Raw genomic sequence first — 19,285 nt, forward strand, 5'->3', positions numbered from 1 at the left:
GTTCACAAACTCTCAATCTCTAGTTTTAATTACTTTATTTTAATGTGCAAATGGAGAAAGAGATTTTCATGCTGGGCATGATGAATAAAGATTTGAATTTGAATTTGAGTCGAAAGGCTTTATGGTCAACCATTGGTCAAACATAATGTGAGGCTTCAGAACCATGCGAATAAACAAGATTGAATGAGGCTCTGGGCAACCATTGGTTAAATATACGTGAGGTTTCATGCGGGCTATACACAAGTCAATCATTCACATTGAAGTCAATACGAATGTCAAGCATAATATACATGAGGCTTTTACAGCTTCAAACACGGAGACAACAACAAATTATGCTTTAAACAAATTCTTGTTTTCACACTATTTATTTTATAGACCAGTTATTACAACTTCAGTCACTACTTGCTACAGGCCTAAAAACTTTGAAATCACAAGTTATTACAATATTTATAAAGTATAAATTTAAAAAATAAAACGCTGTTTGTGTACATTCAATTCATTTACCCCTGTTTGTGTACAGTCAATTCATTTACCATAACCATTTCCATTATGCTTATGTAATGCAAATCTAGCCTAATTTTTCGAGCTTAATAAAACGATGGATTTTAAGGCAGCGAACATTATTGGTAATTACTCAAAATAATTATTGGCATAACCTTACTTGGTAACAAGTAATTGGAAGCTGTGGACGGCTCCCTCTAAAGTAATGTTGTTTTCGAGAAAGAAGTAATTTTCCACGAATTTGATTTCGAGACCTTAGAATTAGATTTTGAGGTCTCGAAATCAAGCATTTCTCACCACACAACTTCTTTTGAAAAAGGTGTTTTTCAAATCATTATTATCTCGCAACTTCGACAACCTATTGAGCTCATATTTCACAGGTGCATATGTTGAGATACACCAAGCGAGAAGACTGCATGGTCTTTGACAATTACCAATAGCGTCCAGGGGTCGAGTTCACAAAGAGTTAGGACTCGTCTTATCTTGAGTTAGGACGAGTAACTCGTCTTAACTTAGGATTAATCTTAAGTTCCGCATGCTACAGTGCAGGGTTGGGGCTCGTCCTAAGTCCTAAGATTAGTCTCGAGTTAGGAAGATGTTTGTGAAATCGACGGCGGTGTCTTTAAAATCGTAGTGAGTTGTTCGGGTAAGATTAATTTAACAGCTGTCCTTGTCCCAGTTGGTGTAGGTCGTGTCGAAGGCATTTGCGGCGAAACACTCTGCCGCAGCACGGTCGCATTGACAAATGGCTTCTTGGCAGTCCTTCCACTGACTAAAACCTCCATAGTCCTCGGCCCTCGCTATAAAAAGAAAAAGAAAAAAATTGGAGACACAAAAATTATGCAATATTAAGCTGAAACTTGAAGACAATTATTCTACGTATAACCTTGTTAATGGGCAATGAAGCTGATTAAAGAGGAATGTCAATTCCTATCTTCAGATTCCCTGAGTTATTTTATTAGATCTTTATTTTATTTCCCCACACCAAAAGTGGCGTTAGGCCTTGTTTGTGGCGAGCTTGCATATCAAAAAGAAGAACAAAACGTGTCTACCTACGTCAAACAGAGGATTTATGTGACGTTAGGAAGGCTGGTGTGATGTTGTCAATTGGTGGCGCACTATATTGTGAGTCTCTAAAATAAGTTTTGGTCGAGAAAAAGTTATACAATCTTGGTAACTATAACGTATGCTAACTTACTACAGGTAGCACGGGCACTGGGTGTATGGCAGTCGAATGTGGAGAATTTGTAGACAGCAACGTACGTGGATTCGTCAAATGGACAGCTCACACGAGCTGTCACTGCCCCATAGCAATTGTCGTGAATCATACAACACCTACAAAGCAAAACATAAATCTTTGAATACTTCTGTTTAGATGCACACCTAGCTCTATGTATGACTCTTCCTCGAAGGTGTAAGGCCGCCAGGGCTAGATGTAGACCTATACTATGGTTTGCACTTGACGTCATTGACCGCCATCTCTGATGTAAAACAATGGAAAAGTCCACACGCGTATAACAGGCGCTGATGCCCGCGACTCTCAGCCAACGGTAGCATTTCACGCGTGCACGTTTCATCAAATACAGTGGTCAGTGCAAGGGATCTATCGACGTGATCATAAAAATGTTTGTTTTGCCAATTTCCCCATGGATACGCAATTACAGAGTAGGTGCTGCGCAGATGACTTGACAAATACAAGCGCCCAATTGTATGTGCAATTTTACGCCCATACAGCAGACGTCGCGTGTTAAAGTTGTTCATAGAAACCAGGATTTGTTTTTCAATAAATCAAAGTTGGCCTATAGATTCCAATTCAATTTAATTCAATTCACATTTTACTTTTCAATATGGCATTGACAGATAAACATACAGTCAAAACAATGAGTATAATAGTTCTAAGGAAGATGTATGGATGCAACAAAACTCAACAATTTCTTTTAAAGAAATTTCAAAATATTGGAGTTTCTTACAATCAAAGGACGGTACTAGATATTAATATGTAAAAGGGTACTGGTATGAGTTTTTTCTTGCTTTTAAAAGCCACAACGATTGCATTGTGTATTTTGGATTCCGGTAATACCACGTATGTATCTACTTGCGATGGGTAGATTATGTTCTTTTGTGACCCTGTCTTGCTGTCTTTGCTCCTACCACCGAGTAGTATTTTCGGAATTCGGGAAACTTTTCTACTATCTTACAGAATAATTAGTAAGATTCTAACAACATTAGCACCTTACTCGTCAGTTCCATCTAGCGGAGTGCCCGTCCCGCCGAGTCCGCACCAGCAGCCGTACCCGTCGTATTCCAAAAAGGATCCGAGGAACGACCGATCCGTAAGGCAGCCAATCATGTCACCAAACTGGACCAGGTTAGTCGTATGTATTGATGCCGCTGCTATAGTGAAGCAAAATGGAGAATGTATCAATGATGGTGAAAAAAAAATGTCACTTTTATCTATGTTTAAAGGCACAAGACACTATTGGTAAATTACTTTAAAAACTTGACTTGGTACCGAGCTATGGAGAGCTGTCAGCTCCCTCTGAAAGGCGCGTAGTTGTTTAGGAGTGGGCAATTTCTCACTCAAGAATTAATAAACACTTCAGGCCTGAAGGCTTTTATTATCTATCTGAAAAAATCTTTGTGCAACAATGGTTTTTTTTTCACCATCCTCTTGCAAACTTCAGGACAAATTGAGTAAAAATTCCCACAGTTTTGTAATGCTATACAAAGGTGTCCAGTGCCTTTAAAGGCAGTGGACACTACTAGTAATTGTCAAAGACTAGCCTCCACAGTCGGTGTATCTCAACATATGCAGAAAATAACAAACCTGTGAAAATTTGAGCTCAATCGGTCATCGAACTTGCGAGATAATAATGAAAGAAAAAAACACCTCTGTCACACGAAGTGGTGTGCGTTTAGATGGTTGATTTCGAGACCTCAAGTTCTAAATCTGAGGTCTCGAAATCAAATTCGTGGAAAATTACTTCTTTCTCAAAAACAACTTCACTTCAGAGGGAGCCGTTTCTCACAATATTTTGGACCATCAACCTCTCCCCATTACTCGTCACCAAGAAAGGTTCTATGCTAATAATTATTTTGAGTAATTACCAATAGTGTCCACTGCCTTTAATGTTTTCTGTTGTAGTCATGTAGAGAGCACCATTTTTTGTGCTATATACATTTGTAAATGTATGTTATTGTCATTGCCTGCAATTTTGTGTGGTTTTTGAGGACATTTTCAGAAGCACTTTGCAAGGAAATCACAAACAAATATTGGAGTTTAAAAACATTATACACTTTCGGTACAGAAAAAAAAAAAGTTCACAGATTTACAAATAATTTACAGGGTTTACAGAAGGTAATGGTGAAAGACTTCTCTTGAAATATTAGTCCATGAAATGCTTTACTTTTTGAGAAAACGGTAAAACAATATAAATTCTCGTTAGCGAGAATTACGGATTTGTTATAAACACATGTCATGACACGGCGAAACGCGCGAAAACAGGAGTGGGTTTTCCCGTTATTTTCTCCCGACTCCGATGCCCGATTGAGCCTAAATTTCCACAGGATTGTTATTTTATGTATAAGTTGTGATACACGAAATGTGGGACTTGGACAATACTGTTTACCGAAAGTGTATAATGGCTTCAAAGGAACGTTAAAGAATTAAGAAGAACAAAAGAAATCGTCTAAAATGTTCGATAAAGAACGTTTAGCGGTTAAGAGCGTGAACAAAAAAAAGAATAACGAAATGGGTATATGGGGAAAAACGAAAATGAATATTCTTCATCCCCGATGACAATTTAATTTAACATCTATTAAAAATTAATGATGAAGGGTCAATTTATTTGTACTAACCTGCGTAGGTCACCGCAGTGGCAAACAGGCACAACTTTTTAAAAGCTGTCATTTTCACGCTGGCTATGGAGAAGCAATCAGATCTAAAATCACGTATAACCGTCGAGTGTTAAGAGTCAGCAGTGAATGTTGTTCTCATGTAATTTTACATAACCTCGCTTATACTCTCTCGCTTAGAATCCAGAACAAACCCAATAAAATATTCCTTTGACGGAGACCAGCGCGTAAATTCCAACCCTCACATTGCGCCAATGCAGGAAGTGATTGTATAACCTTGTACTTCGTTAACGGTTAAACTGTACCGGCACAATAATTACTCCAGGCCCAAATGACCCTCATATAGGCAGCAATCAAATAGGTGCGTCATTGGGATCCAGGGAGTCAGTGATTTCACAAAGCACTACAATTCATTAAAGACAAATTTGCTTCGGTTATAAAGAATTTTGGTTTTGTTTTACCCATTATACACCAATCTGTGTTTGCACTAATGTTTGCACTGCAAGACAAACTGTCAGTATTACCGTAGTGATTTGCATTGCGACATCACACTTTACTAATTAACTACGATTGATTTGCAGTTAAGACCGATGCCAGCTTTTTGTGAAATTGGCTCATGGGACAAGATTCATCTCCTAAAATTGTGACTCCCGTCGAGAACAAATTAAGGCGCTTGCAATATTGCGCATTTTCTGCACAGGTGAGAAAGAAAACTGTTGATACACCCCGGGTCGCCACCACAACGGGTGTGGTGGTGGCCGCCCCAACCTTAAAGGCCTTAAAGATATACTAAACGCGCATCTCAGTCACTGTGAATCTACAAGAATCCATGATGCTTTATGGTCGACCATGTGTCAATTATACGTGATTCTTCATGGACTATATCATACGTGAGGCTTCAGAACCATGCGAATGTACATAGTTAATTCCTAGTTATTAGTTTATTATTTGTGTTTAGATTATATTGTTTTTGTGTATAATTTAATGCACGTTAGATTTGTAACATTTCTATGTACTGTTTAATTCTCACAATTGGTTTTTTTTTCAACAAGAGTATGGAATAAACGTTTATTGAATTGAATTGAATTGAATTGAATGTACAAGATTGCAAGAGGCTCTGATGGGCAACAAAATACGTGGGATTTCAAACGGGCTATACAAGCATATACATGAGGCTTTAAGCTCAACCATGGGTCAGTATAGACCATGTGAACTTTGTTTACAATAAGTGTGACCTTGTACATTCTTTGAGTATTCTGGCAGGCACAATACTGCACAGTTCATATGGGAAAGTTGATATTTTGTGTTATAATTTCCACATAAATCCAAGAATTATGAAAGTAAAAGCTGGGCATGTTCTGAGATGTGCCCCCCTTTCATCATATCAAAAGTTGATAAGAATTAGACAGTACAATCTCCATAAAATATAAGATTTTATTATATTTTCCATTAGGCTGTGTACAAATCTTGCCTGCATGAAGTCCAGGCTCTGTGGCTCTTTTGTAAACATGTGATGTCACAGGTCACATAGACTATATATACGAGAGCTGCTTCATTCGGACTATCAGTCAACCATTCACATTAGAATACGTATCTAAAAGCACACATGAGGCAGTATGGTCAACCACGGTATTAAAGTGACCTTACACTCATAAGTCAATACGAATATCTAAGAATAGACAAGGCTTTGGTCAACCATCTGGCAACCGTGCACAAAGTCAATTACGGATCTACAAGCAAATATGAGTCTTCATGGTAAGTTTCAGACACGGAGGCAAAGTAAAACAAGTTTGCTTATTATACAAGTTTTTGTTTCCACACTCTTTATTTGTAGACCAGTTATGACAACGTCAGTCACTACCTACTGCAGGACTTGTATGCGATCTTAAAACTTTAAAATCATAAGTATTACATTTTATAATTAGTATACGTCTAAATTCATTTATCAGTACCAGTCGCTGTACTTTGGGGGACTTTTGGGACGCTACGTGGCAGAATACTTTCCAGGTAAATACATCGTTCTCTGTAATCGTGCGCTCGCACAGAGCCACGATTTAACAATTTCCTGGTAAGTCTGCTGCCACCTAGCGTTCTAAAGTCTCCCATTCCCTTATGAGTCAGTTTCATTGTTTTCGATTGACAGCCAGCTGGGCCAACGCATGCTACTTTTTTTAGCACCTGTCCTGAGGCCAGTTTTTAAGGGACTGGTCGTAGTAATTTGCGGCGAAGCACTCTGCCCCAGCTCGGTCGCATTCACACATGGCTGCGGCGCATTCATTCCATGGACTGTCGAGTAGGTGATAGTCCTCGGCCTTCTCTGAAATAAAATGAAGAGATACAACGACGTTAAATTAAATTCAATATAATTCATTTCAATTCAATTCAATTCAACATTTATTTCATGTTCTCAAGATTCATCATTCAAAATAAAGCAAAAGAATAAGCCCAGAGTATAATGAAACTGTCAGATTAAGCCGAGACTTGTAGAAGACAGCCTACAAAAAAAGAGACAAGACAAACATGTACAAGAAAATACTTGCTTTTTATGTAGAACCAGTGATTTCATTGGATAAATATGCAGTAACATATGATTGTCACAGTTGTGTTTTGATTGTTCAGAGATGATGTGGTAGCAGCTGACAAACATCACCTCGGACCAATCAAAACGTAGATATGGAAAGTTTACTTTCGGTCGTCTGCATGCAGTTTCCACATGTATTATGTGCAGTAGGCCTAACCATGTAAATGCACTTACTTGCATGTAATTATTACTGGTGTTTAATTTGACTGTGTATATATTTCGATGCAAAATGAATGTAGGTGAAAGGTGACTATAGTCGGGGATTGACCTAAGCTAAAGGCCACTCTCTGGCGTTATTCACGAGCCTCGAAGTGTGACGTCATATGTTCAGGCTAACTCCCTGATAGCCTGAACATCTGACGTCACACTTCAAGGCTTATGGTTAACGCCAGAGAGTGGCCTCTAGCAGTTTAGGTTAATCCCATCCATCTTACCCCACCTAGATACACGACCGCAAGTGCAGCTCAAACGTCACCCGGACCAATGAAAATGCAGATATAGAAGCTTACGTTACTGCACGTTTATCCAATGAAATGATTTATATATCCAATGAAATCACTGGTTCTGAAAAGCAAGTCTGTCTTTATCTTTCGCGGATAAAGACATAAGACCAGTCTAACTATCTGACTGCTTTCTATAAACATGACCTATCCATGACAACCTCTTGGTGGCGCACTTTTTAATGAGTCTTCCAAAGTGGGCGATGGGGACAGATTAAGATTACAACACCTTTTATTTTTACAGTAACGCACATAAACTTACTGCAGGTCACAGCGGCATTTGATGCTCTGCAATTGGTTATGGTTGCGTCGTAGTTAATAATATACACGTGGCTTTCGTAGGGACATAACCCGCTGTTCATTACGGTGCCATAGCAGTTGTCATGAGTTACGCAGCACCTATGGATAAAACACAACCTCTTTTAGTTGAATTATTTTGGGAACACGGCCAACATAAACCATACTTTACTGTTCGTTGCATTACATTGAAATCTGCGGATTGACTATGGCCTATTTGGAAACCACTTGGTCTTGATGGGGCAGACAGAGCCCAAGCCTACAAAATGTCCAGTGCCTTGCAGTGGACACTATTGGTAATTACTCAAAATAATTATCATCATAAAACCTTATGGTAACGAGTAATGGAGAAAGATTTATGGTGTAAAACATTGTGAGAAACGGTTCCCTCTGAAGTGACATAGTTTTCGAGAACGAAGTAATTTCCCACGAATTTAATTTCGAGACCTCAAGTTTAGAACTTGAGGTCTCGAAATCAAGCATCTGAACGCACACAACTTCGTGTGACAAGGTTTTTTATAATGTAATTATTATCTCGCAACTTCGATGACCGATTGAGCTCAAATTTTCACAGGTTTGTCATTTTATGCATATGTTGAGATACACCAAGTGTGAAGACTAGTCTTTGACAATTACCTATAGTGTCCATTGTCTTTAAATTGGTTGAAATACGTTTTCTTGTTGTAAAATTGTAATGATAACATGAAAGTCTCTTTTACCTGTCGGTTCCATCAAGCGGAGTCCCAGTTCCACCGAACCCGCAATAGCATCCATACCCATCGTAGTCCAACCACGAGTTGATAATGTTCCGGTCGGTAAGGCATCGAATCATGTCACCAAACTGGATAACACTACGTGGCTTAGGAAGTGCCACTATAAAGTGGGAAAAAAATTGTGAGGAAAAGTACCAAGACAAAATGTGAAACCAATAACGGACTATAAACGTAATTTGTTCATCGACTGATCTCCTTTATATCTGAGAGCAGGGGATCCAGTCTTCAACTGTACCTGAAACCATGGCGCAACTGCCAGAACAAGCCGTGGCATGCCACCGGGTTAATTGGGGCAAAGGCAAACTAACATAATTGTTCCGGAACATTGAGTTGTTTTTATCATCGGCTTCTGCTCACAGTTTCGAAAAACCATTCACCGATAGAACTTTGAGTGCCAACTGCCCAATTGTTGCAGTATCCCAATACCTATGCAGATCAACATGAGCCGTTTTGGGTCAACCTTAGCACGGAATCTTGATCATGATCGATTGAACCGGAAATTTCATTATGCATGTCAATAACTGTGGTATTTTGGGGTGGATGAGTACGTTTCTCAATGCAGTTTTATCATTGTCAAGAGCCATTTACCACAAAATATCCAGTACCAAGGATCAACACTGTAGGTATACAAGGGCCTTTCCTGTTGTAGATCAAAGCAATTTTTTTTGTTTTATCTGAAGAAAATAACAGCTATTTGTTTTCACTAGCAATATACTACACCCCATATTGGGCAAAGGGCAGACCTATCCACTTAAAAATCCGCTGAAGAATTCTGAGCACTGAAGATACATTAGGGATAGGCCTTTGCCCAAGTACACGTACATGACCGAGTTCTGAAACTAATTTCCGAAACTCTCATCCCTATTTTAGTGTCGGACGCCCAAACAACGACTCTCAGTCTCCCGTTGACAGATACTATTATTTTCTTACTAATCGAGTACTAAATGGACATAGTTATGTCTGAATTTGAACAAAAAACTGAAATCTTCTTATCCTTATATAAAAAGTCTTAGACGCCCCGAAACAATTGGAAAGTATTTAAATCGTCTTCTCTAAGACTCCATTTTGACCAACTCATTTTCTTACCTGTGCAGACGACGAGAGCCAACAGGCACAATTTGCCAAAAGCTTCCATTTTTTTTCACGCAGGCTGGCTGGAGCAACACCAATATCTACGACCACTCTACCGCTGTGCCTCAAAGAACACTGAGCTGTGCCCAATTTCATAAAGCTGTACAACAGAACATACTCTGCTTAACAAATGTATCTTTGCTATGTTAGCAAAAAGTGAGTTGGGCACCAGCCACAACAATGCATTAACGTAATTTGGGCTCTGGTAACCTGGTTCTGCTAAGCAGTTCTATTTTTGTGCTTAGCAACTTTGTTGTGCTTACATAAAAGCCTCTTTTATAATACTCTTATCTCCAAACGGATTATTGTAATTTTGTCTTTTTAGCGTCGTTAAAAAGCTGATAATAGGATAATCACATATATTCCTGGACATGAAGTACACAAACAGTTGACCGCAAGATATCATTAATTTGGGAATATAATATAAGGGTTTTCACCATGGTCGATTTAAAACGCTATATTACTCGACGTTTTTTTTAATTCTGCTATATTAAAGTTATAATCTGCCGCTAATCAAATCAATAACAGGTGACAATGTTCGCAGCTCATTACGAACCACTAATCGCGCAAAAACAATTCTTTTGGCGATTTCCATCTCCACAATGCGTGTATGCTACGCGGTGTATCTTGTATTTTCAAAATTGTTTACTCTGACCGTTGTCTCGGGTGCTTCATTACAGAAGGCCAGTTTTTCTCCGGATGTCAACACCATTCATACTGTATTGTTTTGTTCTAACAAGGATTTGGGTATACTTTTATAACACAAAACACAATGTCCACAAGTTTGTAGAAGATAATGACAGTAGAAAACTTACTTTAAAATATTAATAGCTGAGGTGCTGCATTTTTGAGAAATGAGTGGAACAATACCACGAAAATACGTTTTACATGCTAAAATAATTTTCGTCTTTAGAGACGAACGTTATTTTCACGACTTGATTTCTCAAAAACTACAGCACCTAGGCATGTAAAATTTTAAGGGAAGCTTTTGTATCATCATTATTTTCAAACTTGGCGAGCTGTGCACATTGTGTTTTGTTTCCTACAAAAAGTACCCAGACCCTATAAAGTATGATACATTTTGCATTGATCATTAATCACTTATCTGTATGGTATGAAAGTATGAACGGAAAGAATAAAAAAAGAAACACAAAATATGTAACAACCCTGTAATTAACTATTGGATTTGTTTTTGTTATAAAAATTGTACACTTTGTGGTATTGAGGGGAGGTGACATTAAGAGACTGTGTCAAGTCACTGCTTTTGTCACAATTTCAAACGATTTGTGCAATATTCGGTGCGCCAAAGACACTTCGCCCCAGAGAGGGCCTTCTCCAAGGAATGATTGCTATGGACATTGAAGTTCAAATTGTACGGCAAGTTCCAATGCACAAACAAAAAGTTGGTTTATAATTATTTGTCCCACAAAGACCTATGATACTTTCTGGATAATGCACAATTTCCAGTATAGACCCCCACCAGTATTCCTTCCATTACTGGTACATAATTTGTATCGACCATTCTTTTGTGACGTCACCACCGCGATTTTTGGAGTCTTTTAACTACAAGAGTTAAAAATAGACTAATCCCCATTGTATATCCTTTAAATCCAAAACAAAAAGTTAATTTATAGGGCCTACTTCATAAAAACACGCTAAATGTTTTACTAAAAAAGGGCAAACTCTTGCCTAGCTCGTTTTAACATGTTTTGCTACTCAATGCCTTCCATACAAAATGGCGTCCAATGTTTGTGAACAAAAGAAACGTACATGGAGTGCTATAATTAATACGCTCGAGTACACGTAGCCTAACCAGACGTCAAATCACTGACGTGGAACATCACAACGGCGCGCAAACAAACAAAGAAAAACACTGGCTATAATTAGGAAGGAAATATAAATTCTATACTAAACTTGCGGGTACACGCAAGTTTACTACAAATGTATTCATGTATAATTTCTTCCAATATTTATCAACACCATGCGAGGCTTCAATCAATATTACTTACTGGCTGTAATAATGGCAAAAAGCAAACAACGGTGCAACGTCATGATGTAAGGTATTTTTAATGAGTTGTCTATAGACCATGTGACCTTTGTTTACAATAAGTATGACCTTGTACATTCTTTAAGTATTCTGGCAGGCACTGTACTACACTGGTCCTATGGGAAAGTTTACATTTTGTGTCATAATTTCCACATAAAACCAAGGGTTATGAAAGTAAAAGCTGAACAAGTTTTGAGGTGTGCCCCCTTTCATCATATCAAAAGTTGATAAGAAATAGACGGTGCAATCTCCATAAAATATAAGATTTTATATTTTCTTCCATTGAGCTGTGTACAAATCATGCCTGTGGCTCTTTTGTAAACATGTGATGTCACAGGTCACATCGTCTATTGGCCCAATTTTCTTGACTGCAACCTACGATTAATATTCGGTAACGCTCCGTGTTAACTGTGCAAATGTGACATGTACGGAGACATTATTTGTGGGTTTATTGTCCTGCTCTTAGGAGTAATTCTCACAAATAACTTTCACCAGGCCAGTAGATGTGAAACATTGTTGAAAAAAAATTGCCTCTCCGGTGCAAACTATTGGTGGCGCCCTATACTGTGAAGTGGTATTACAAGTCGTCTAAAGCCATAACAAGTCAATGAAAACACAATTGAATTAATGTTCTAGGCCTTAAGGGCCACAATTTTTTATTCATATGGATGATCACATCTATGATGAGGTTCAAATATGTTAATTAAAATATCGCATATAAAAAAAGTTAAGTACTCTCTCTCTATACAATCAGCAACATGTCTTAAGTTTTCAAAAAATCATAAAATCTCAGCAGGCAGAATTTAATTTTTGGCATTAAAAATTGTAAATTTAAAACTGAATAGCTCTGTAATCATTTTGTGCACGCTTAAAGCCATTGGACACTTTCGGTAAACAGTATTGTCCAAGGCCCACACTTCGTGTATCACAACTTATATATAAAATAACAAACCTGTGAAAATTTAGGCTCAATTGGTCATCGGAGTCGGGAGAAAATAACGGGAAAACCCACCCTTGTTTCCGAGCGTTTCGCCGTGTCATGACATGTGTTTTAAACAAATACGTATTTCTCGATATCGAGAATTGATATTGTTTTAATGTTTTCTCGAACAGCAAAGCATTTCATGGAATAATATTTCAAGAGAAGTCTTTCACCATTAACCTCTGTAAACCCTGTAATTAGTTATTTGTAAATCTGTGAACTTTAAAAACAATTCTGTTCCGGAAGTGTCCCATGGCTTTAATTGAGGTTTGATTACTTCATTGGCAATTGTACGTACAAAGTGGTTTTAGTCGAACTGTTTGTTACAAAATGTAAAACGAAGACATCTTTTTGAAATACCCTGAGTAAACATACAAAGAAAAAACTCTCAAGGCATTCTAAAGCCACATAACTAAAAATATCACAATATGGAATCAAACTTGAATTTTGAGTTACTACTGAGTGGCATATTTAAACAAAAAAAATTAAGAAAATTAAAAACCTTTTGAAAGATTTGAAAGCTCCTTTATTTTTCTTTGCGAGCAACATATCATCCTTGTCATACTTGTAAGGATATCTTTCTTTTTCAAACCATAAATAGCCATGAGTAAAAACAAACAGCTTTTGCTTAGCGCTTTTAAAAAATCATTACCAAAAACTTGTACAATGTATGCGCCTCTGGAGGGTGCACCAGAATTTGCCTGAAGTTGTGCTCTGAACTGTTCTCGTGCAGGACAGTCTTTGATGCTGTTTAGAAGAACGGTAACCATTTTTGTGCGGTTAAGAAGCCTGGCTGGTAAAGCAGAATGCACAAACTTCCCAACTTTTAGTGAAGCATTTATGGCTAAGTGCATGCTCAAGAGCATACATCAGGCATGAGAATGGGCGATGATGAAAAAACAGGAAATCTATTTCGTACCCCCAAAAAATCTAAAATATTGAACGCTAAAAATGCATGTCCATGAGGTGATAGCAGTTTAGATAGCGATTAGGTTTTCCTGACTACACAACAACTGGAACTTCTTGGAACCAAGACTGTATACCCCCTACAAAACACCCTCAAATTTTACATCAAATTCACACTGAACTCGGAGACCACAAATTTGAAAAGGAAAATACAGGAATTCCTGTTTAAACAGGAAGATTCTCATGCCTGATAAATGTCCTGACCGAGTATCGAAACCACACTCTGCTGCTAGCAACACCAGAGCCTTGGTCCAGTGAACTAGACCGCTCGGCCACGGCACAATTCTTTTCACTCAGGGGGTAATAGGGCTGATACGGTTTTGGTGGTTGACTTAGCTTGGTGCACTACATACCTAGCAGCATAGGCTGTATACTCCACAGACAGCTGAGATTTCTTAGGGAATGAAAAAAGTTGCCCACTAACCCGCATTATCTATTCTTCACGCACAATGAGTGTCACAATTAGCAGATACCGGTGCTAAGTATCAGAAGTATTAAATAATCAGTGTTATAAATCTGCAGTATTTTTTATTATCATCAACATTATTATCATCAATGTCATGACAAAGAGCAGGTATTAAAAAATTGCTAACGAGTAATAATTATGTTTTCCAGGTCTAAAAACCCATCCCTAGTAAACTTGACAAACCTTGGAGCACACATAAACAGGAGAGGATAACCGCTACTCACTTAAAAAGTTGTGAAGTCAGACAACACCTTTGGCATGGCATACCTTCCATTCCATTCTTAAACAGAAACTAGTGACCGACTTATCGTAAAGATAAGAAATCGCTGACGAGTTGTAAATAAATGGCAATACATCAAATGATCTCAGAACAGGGGTACGAACCCACAATAAAACAAAAATAAAATGAACACACAAAATAATTTGATTGAATTTTGCATAGTATTCCTAAAAACACTTCTCCATGTCTGTACAGTGTTGTAGCCACGGTGGGCCTCACAACTTTTGCCTAGCAAAAAGCATTGTGCCGCCACCAACGAAATATTTAACAATATTGTCCACTGTGCATTGATCTGAGCAATGCTCATGATAAGGAGTATCAAATATCACAGAGAAATAACGCAGTCAAAAGGCCATTCAAGTCATTGCAGGGCCCCCCAACACAAACAGTTTGGAAACCTGGCATCATGTCTGAACTTTAGCAATAATGACCCCATAAAAACATGAATAATTTTGTTGATTCGCTCGCCCTCGCTGGACTTAAACAAATTTGTTTTCTTGCCCACCACTGAAATTAGTCTCGCTACAACCCTGAATATTACTGATATCCCACTTGACTCGACAAACCTTACAGGTTTTCATACACGATGCTGGTATCCAAGTGGTTCTGCACTGCTCCATACAGAAAGCTGTAGTGCTCCTGAAATAAAGCAGAAATCAATTCCATCAATGGCGTCTCTTTTTGGCATTATAAGAGATAAAAAAGCACACTTTATGATAATATTAACAATAATAATGATAATAATAATAACAAGTACTTGTAAAGCGCAATTACAACAACAATACAATTGAATTGCAATACAATTGCATCTAAATCATAAACCCCAAAGTGCTTAACACGAAATTCAAAACTAGATTACACAAATTTTGAAAAGAACTAAATAAACAAAGTTATACGTCAAAAATATGGAACTAACTTGGAATGGAACTTACAGTATTTACAAGTAGGCCATGCAACATCAAATGCAGATTATATGAAAATAGTTAAAATATTTAATAAAAAGAACAAGCTGTTGGAATAAAGAGCAGTCCATGTACAGCACAGTAAAAAAGAACAGTCCCCCGTATAAAATAGCACAGTAAAGTCTTAGCCGTCAATCGTATTAAATAGCACAGTATAAGGAGCTCAAACATATGAAATGAACAAGCTGTTGGAAAAAAAAGCAGTCGACATACTAAATAGCGCAGTAAAAAGAACAGTCAACCGTATTGAAAGCACAGTAAAAAGAACAGTCAACTGTGTTAAATAGCGGAGTAAAAAGAGGAGTCAACCGTATTAATTAAGAGCAGTCAACCGTATTTAAAAGCGCAGTAATTAATAGATCATTCAACTGTATTAAATAACATAGTATAAAAAGCAGTCAATATTAAATAGCACAGTAAAAGAGCAGTCAACCGCATTAATTAAGAGCAGTCAACCGTATGTAATAGCACAGTATAAAAAACATCCGGCATAATTAGCACTTCATTTAAATCAGTTTGTTTCTTTAATCACCATGAATGGATAAGGAACATCACCTAATTACTTGTTGATCTGTACCAATGGGAGACTTTTGAGACGCTGGTGGCAGCAGACACACCAGTCCTTTTTTGCGGCTCTGCGTGTGCGCGCACACGCTCAGTATTGCGCCCGTAGGTCTTTGCAGGCGCACAACGAGCGACAACTGTGAAGGACCGTCCAAAAGTCTCCCATTGCAATCATAGGTTTGAGCAGAGATAGAGTCAGGAGAAAGTCAAGTTGACTTACCAGTGTGGGTACCATCCCAGCTCGGGTGCCTTTAACCTTCATGACGGCTCTGTAGACGTCCACAACGTTTCCGTCCTTCAGCTTAGCCATGATGTTCAGCAGAGCGCAGAAAGTACCGCTGGCTCGAACTCCATCACTGCCAGATCGCAAAAAAAAAACATTTGAAAGGTGAATGTAAACCAAGAAAATATCAAAGCTCTTGGAGATCTTAAAGGCACTGGACACCTTTGGTAAATGTCTCACTTGGTATATCCCAAAAATGCATAAAATAACATATCTGTAGAAATTAAGGCTCAGTTGGTCATCAAACTTGCTTGAAAATATTGAAAGAAAACATGTGCATTCAGACGCCTGAGAAAGGCTTCAGGCCTGAATTCTTTCTCAGATTCAAATAACTACGCTACTTCAGAGGGAGCCGTTTCTCTCAATGTTTTATACTATCAACGGCTCCCCATTACTTGTTAACAAGTTACTTTTTATGCCAATATATATTTTGAATAATTAGCGAACGTCTCCAGTGCCTTTAAAGGTGTATCTCATGTGCAAGATTCAGAATGAAAATATCAAGGTTTCTTTTCCATCAATTATTTTCCTTCAAAAAGAAAAAAAAAATACTCAAATTTCCCCCTCCCCCCTAACCCCAATGGTACAGCCTGAGCTCATCCCATGATATCCACATACATGCAATGAATGATAATCCGGTCTTCATTTCCATGGTCCTTCTGCCACTGGTGCACTGCGGTCACTGCTTGTAGTGTTGATATGGGAGAGGCTGGTACCCCACTCACATCAGGCCAATCAGAGAGCTGCAGATGACAAATCTTACGACTCTCCTTGAAGTGGTTTTCAATTTGTACAAAGAAGAGAGAACAATAGATGTTAATAATAATAATAATTATTATTAATAGATGTTTGTTTTTACCCTTACACCGATGTGTAGCAATGTATACTCAGTTCTTTCCCAGAGTTCTGTGAAAAATCCACAGGCAATTCACTCGGGTGGAATTCTAACCAACAACATTCGCATTTACATTTGCAACAGATGTATTACCACTAGATTGCCCAGTGGCTACAAGGCAGTTTGAATCCTTTGTGTTTGCAGTAGTGGGTTCGAATCTGCAGCCAATCAAACCAGGAACACCAGGGCAAAAACCTTCTCAAGTGCAATGGGTTATTTTATGTGCATTACACAACACACTGGACCAACAGCTTTATATCCCATCTGAAGGACGCAGCAACAATAGCTTTAAAAGTGTCTCAGTCAAGGACACAAATGACATGTTCGGGACTCGAACCCAAAAATCTGCTAAACAGAAGCACAAGAGCTTGAGTTCAGTGCTCACAGCATGGCCATAACTAGCCTGATGAAGAATGAAATATAGGAATCTCCAATGATTGTTTTGTTGGATGATCTTTCATATGTCGTCCATTACAAATTAATACCCTGCCTCTGCAAAATAATTTGAATCTCTACCTTCATCTTTTGGTTGGTCAGTTTCAACTTGCGCATTGTGATGCCGCTCTCCAATTGGTCGGTAGATTCTAAGGTGACGCTCAGAGGACCAACTGTACTAGGCTCATCCTTGGTTGGCAAATAGTCGGCAAATGTCTAGATAAAAAAAAAAAAATACGTCGTTGACTTGCACAAATAATTGCATAATTAATAGGTCACATTTGCGCAACGACTGGTTAACAGGTTGTTTAGTGACGTACCTAGGGCTGCGTACAAAGTTGTTGTGGGAACCATGATATTTTGTTAATATTTAACCGTTCACAGATTTACATCAAACTCACACAGTTTGAAGATAATGACGGTAGAAAGCTTCCCTTAAAATATTACTTGCTGAGGTGCTGTAGATTTTGAGAAATGGGTAAAACACGAAAAAGTCACGAAAATAATTATCTTCTCAGGAGACTAAAATTATTCTGGCATGTAAAACATATTTTCGTGACATTGTTTTACTCATTTCTCAAAAAGTACAGAACCTCAGCAAAGAAATATTTAAAGGTAAGCTTTATTTCTACTATCATTATCTTTAAACTGTGTAAATTTAATGCAAATCTGTAAATCTGTGTTTTGTATTACAAAATGTACCCAAATCCTTTAAGTCCCACCTACCTTGTCATCCATGCTGTTGAGCATGACGATAAAAGTAGCGTTGTAGTCATAAGCCATTCTCCATAAATCACCGACCGTTTGGGGCAATGGCATCTGGGTTGTTATATATCCACTCTTAGCACTGTAACTCTGCAGTCAAAAGAATAAAACGGTCGCTCAGTGATTTTCCCCCAAGAAACAATTGCCATGGCTGCCTTAAACTTTCCCAGGCTCAATATCATACAGCTGCTTATGAGCACAAACAATGCCGGAGATAAAAAGCAAAAGTTATTTTTACCAGAATAGGCTGCATGTACCTGCCAAAACGCCATGTCAAACAATATGGCATCAAGGACTGATATACTGCTCATTTCTGCTTAGCAAACAAGTGTTAACCCCTTATATAACGCCGGTATTATCAGGCCTCAATGCCCGGCTTACATGGAGGAAGTCTGCAAACTGGGCCTGGTGAGGAGTTCTTAATAAAATGCTGTGACTTACAAAATGCTGTGATGTTAATTCATATAATGCGCTTTATAAATGTAAATTATTATATTATTATTATTACATTTAGGAAAGAAGCGTTGATGTAGTCCGTGGTTCCAGCTCCACCAGCAGTCATCAAACGTGGTCTTAAGCGGTCCACTAATAGTAGGAGAAAAAATAAAATTAAAATAAATCAAACTAAAAAGTGACCGCAGGACAAGCACCTTCTGCCCAAACAGTAGTCTAGGTACTAGACACTCTTGTTAATAAAGTTTTTGCTAGGGTTTGACTGTCAGACCATTATTTGTGATAGGGTTCATACCATGGGTCCTCTTGGTTGGTAAGCAGCTAATTCTATTTTCCCGAGGAAGTTGAATCATAAAACCATTGGGCATACACTCAACACTTCACATGTCGCGACTATTCCATCGATAGAGGGCGTTATCTGGAAGCAGTGAACCCATTGTTTTGTGTGACGTGGTGGTTGACCTGGAAGTTTCCCCCACAGCGCCCCCTATTGTTCGATAGTACTGTGTGGGGTGCGTAGTCGGGAACACCAATAGTTGAGTGTAAATG

The 19,285-nt window shown here is 38.2% G+C and overlaps 2 protein-coding genes across 4 annotated transcripts in view; both read right to left on the bottom strand.

The window, feature by feature from the left end:
- Positions 1-372: 372 nt before the first annotated feature.
- Positions 373-9,673, bottom strand: LOC139946302 (uncharacterized). The gene is made up of 9 exons (XM_071943926.1): positions 9,594-9,673; positions 8,454-8,607; positions 7,700-7,836; positions 6,533-6,673; positions 6,222-6,247; positions 4,360-4,468; positions 2,739-2,895; positions 1,700-1,836; positions 373-1,301 (listed from the first exon to the last, which is right to left on the bottom strand). Exons 1-9 carry the CDS (start codon positions 9,640-9,642, stop codon positions 1,159-1,161), a joined length of 1,053 nt encoding a protein of 350 aa, XP_071800027.1. The 5' UTR covers positions 9,643-9,673; the 3' UTR covers positions 373-1,158.
- A 2,636-nt stretch (positions 9,674-12,309) lies between these two features.
- LOC139945860 (receptor-type tyrosine-protein phosphatase T-like) overlaps positions 12,310-19,285 on the bottom strand; it is a 62,256-nt gene continuing 55,280 nt past the window's right edge. For all 3 annotated transcript variants that reach the window (XM_071943352.1, XM_071943354.1, XM_071943353.1), the window contains 6 exons: positions 18,792-18,868; positions 18,245-18,373; positions 17,600-17,734; positions 16,807-16,958; positions 16,126-16,261; positions 12,310-15,018 (listed from right to left, as the gene is read on the bottom strand). In XM_071943352.1, the coding sequence (XP_071799453.1) occupies positions 14,947-15,018; positions 16,126-16,261; positions 16,807-16,958; positions 17,600-17,734; positions 18,245-18,373; positions 18,792-18,868 (701 nt within the window). In that variant the 3' untranslated portion in view covers positions 12,310-14,946. The remainder of the gene's footprint in view (positions 15,019-16,125; positions 16,262-16,806; positions 16,959-17,599; positions 17,735-18,244; positions 18,374-18,791; positions 18,869-19,285) is intronic.

The sequence above is a fragment of the Asterias amurensis genome, chromosome 13, assembly GCF_032118995.1.
Source record: "Asterias amurensis chromosome 13, ASM3211899v1".
In the NCBI taxonomy this organism is placed as follows: Eukaryota; Metazoa; Echinodermata; class Asteroidea; order Forcipulatida; family Asteriidae; genus Asterias; species Asterias amurensis.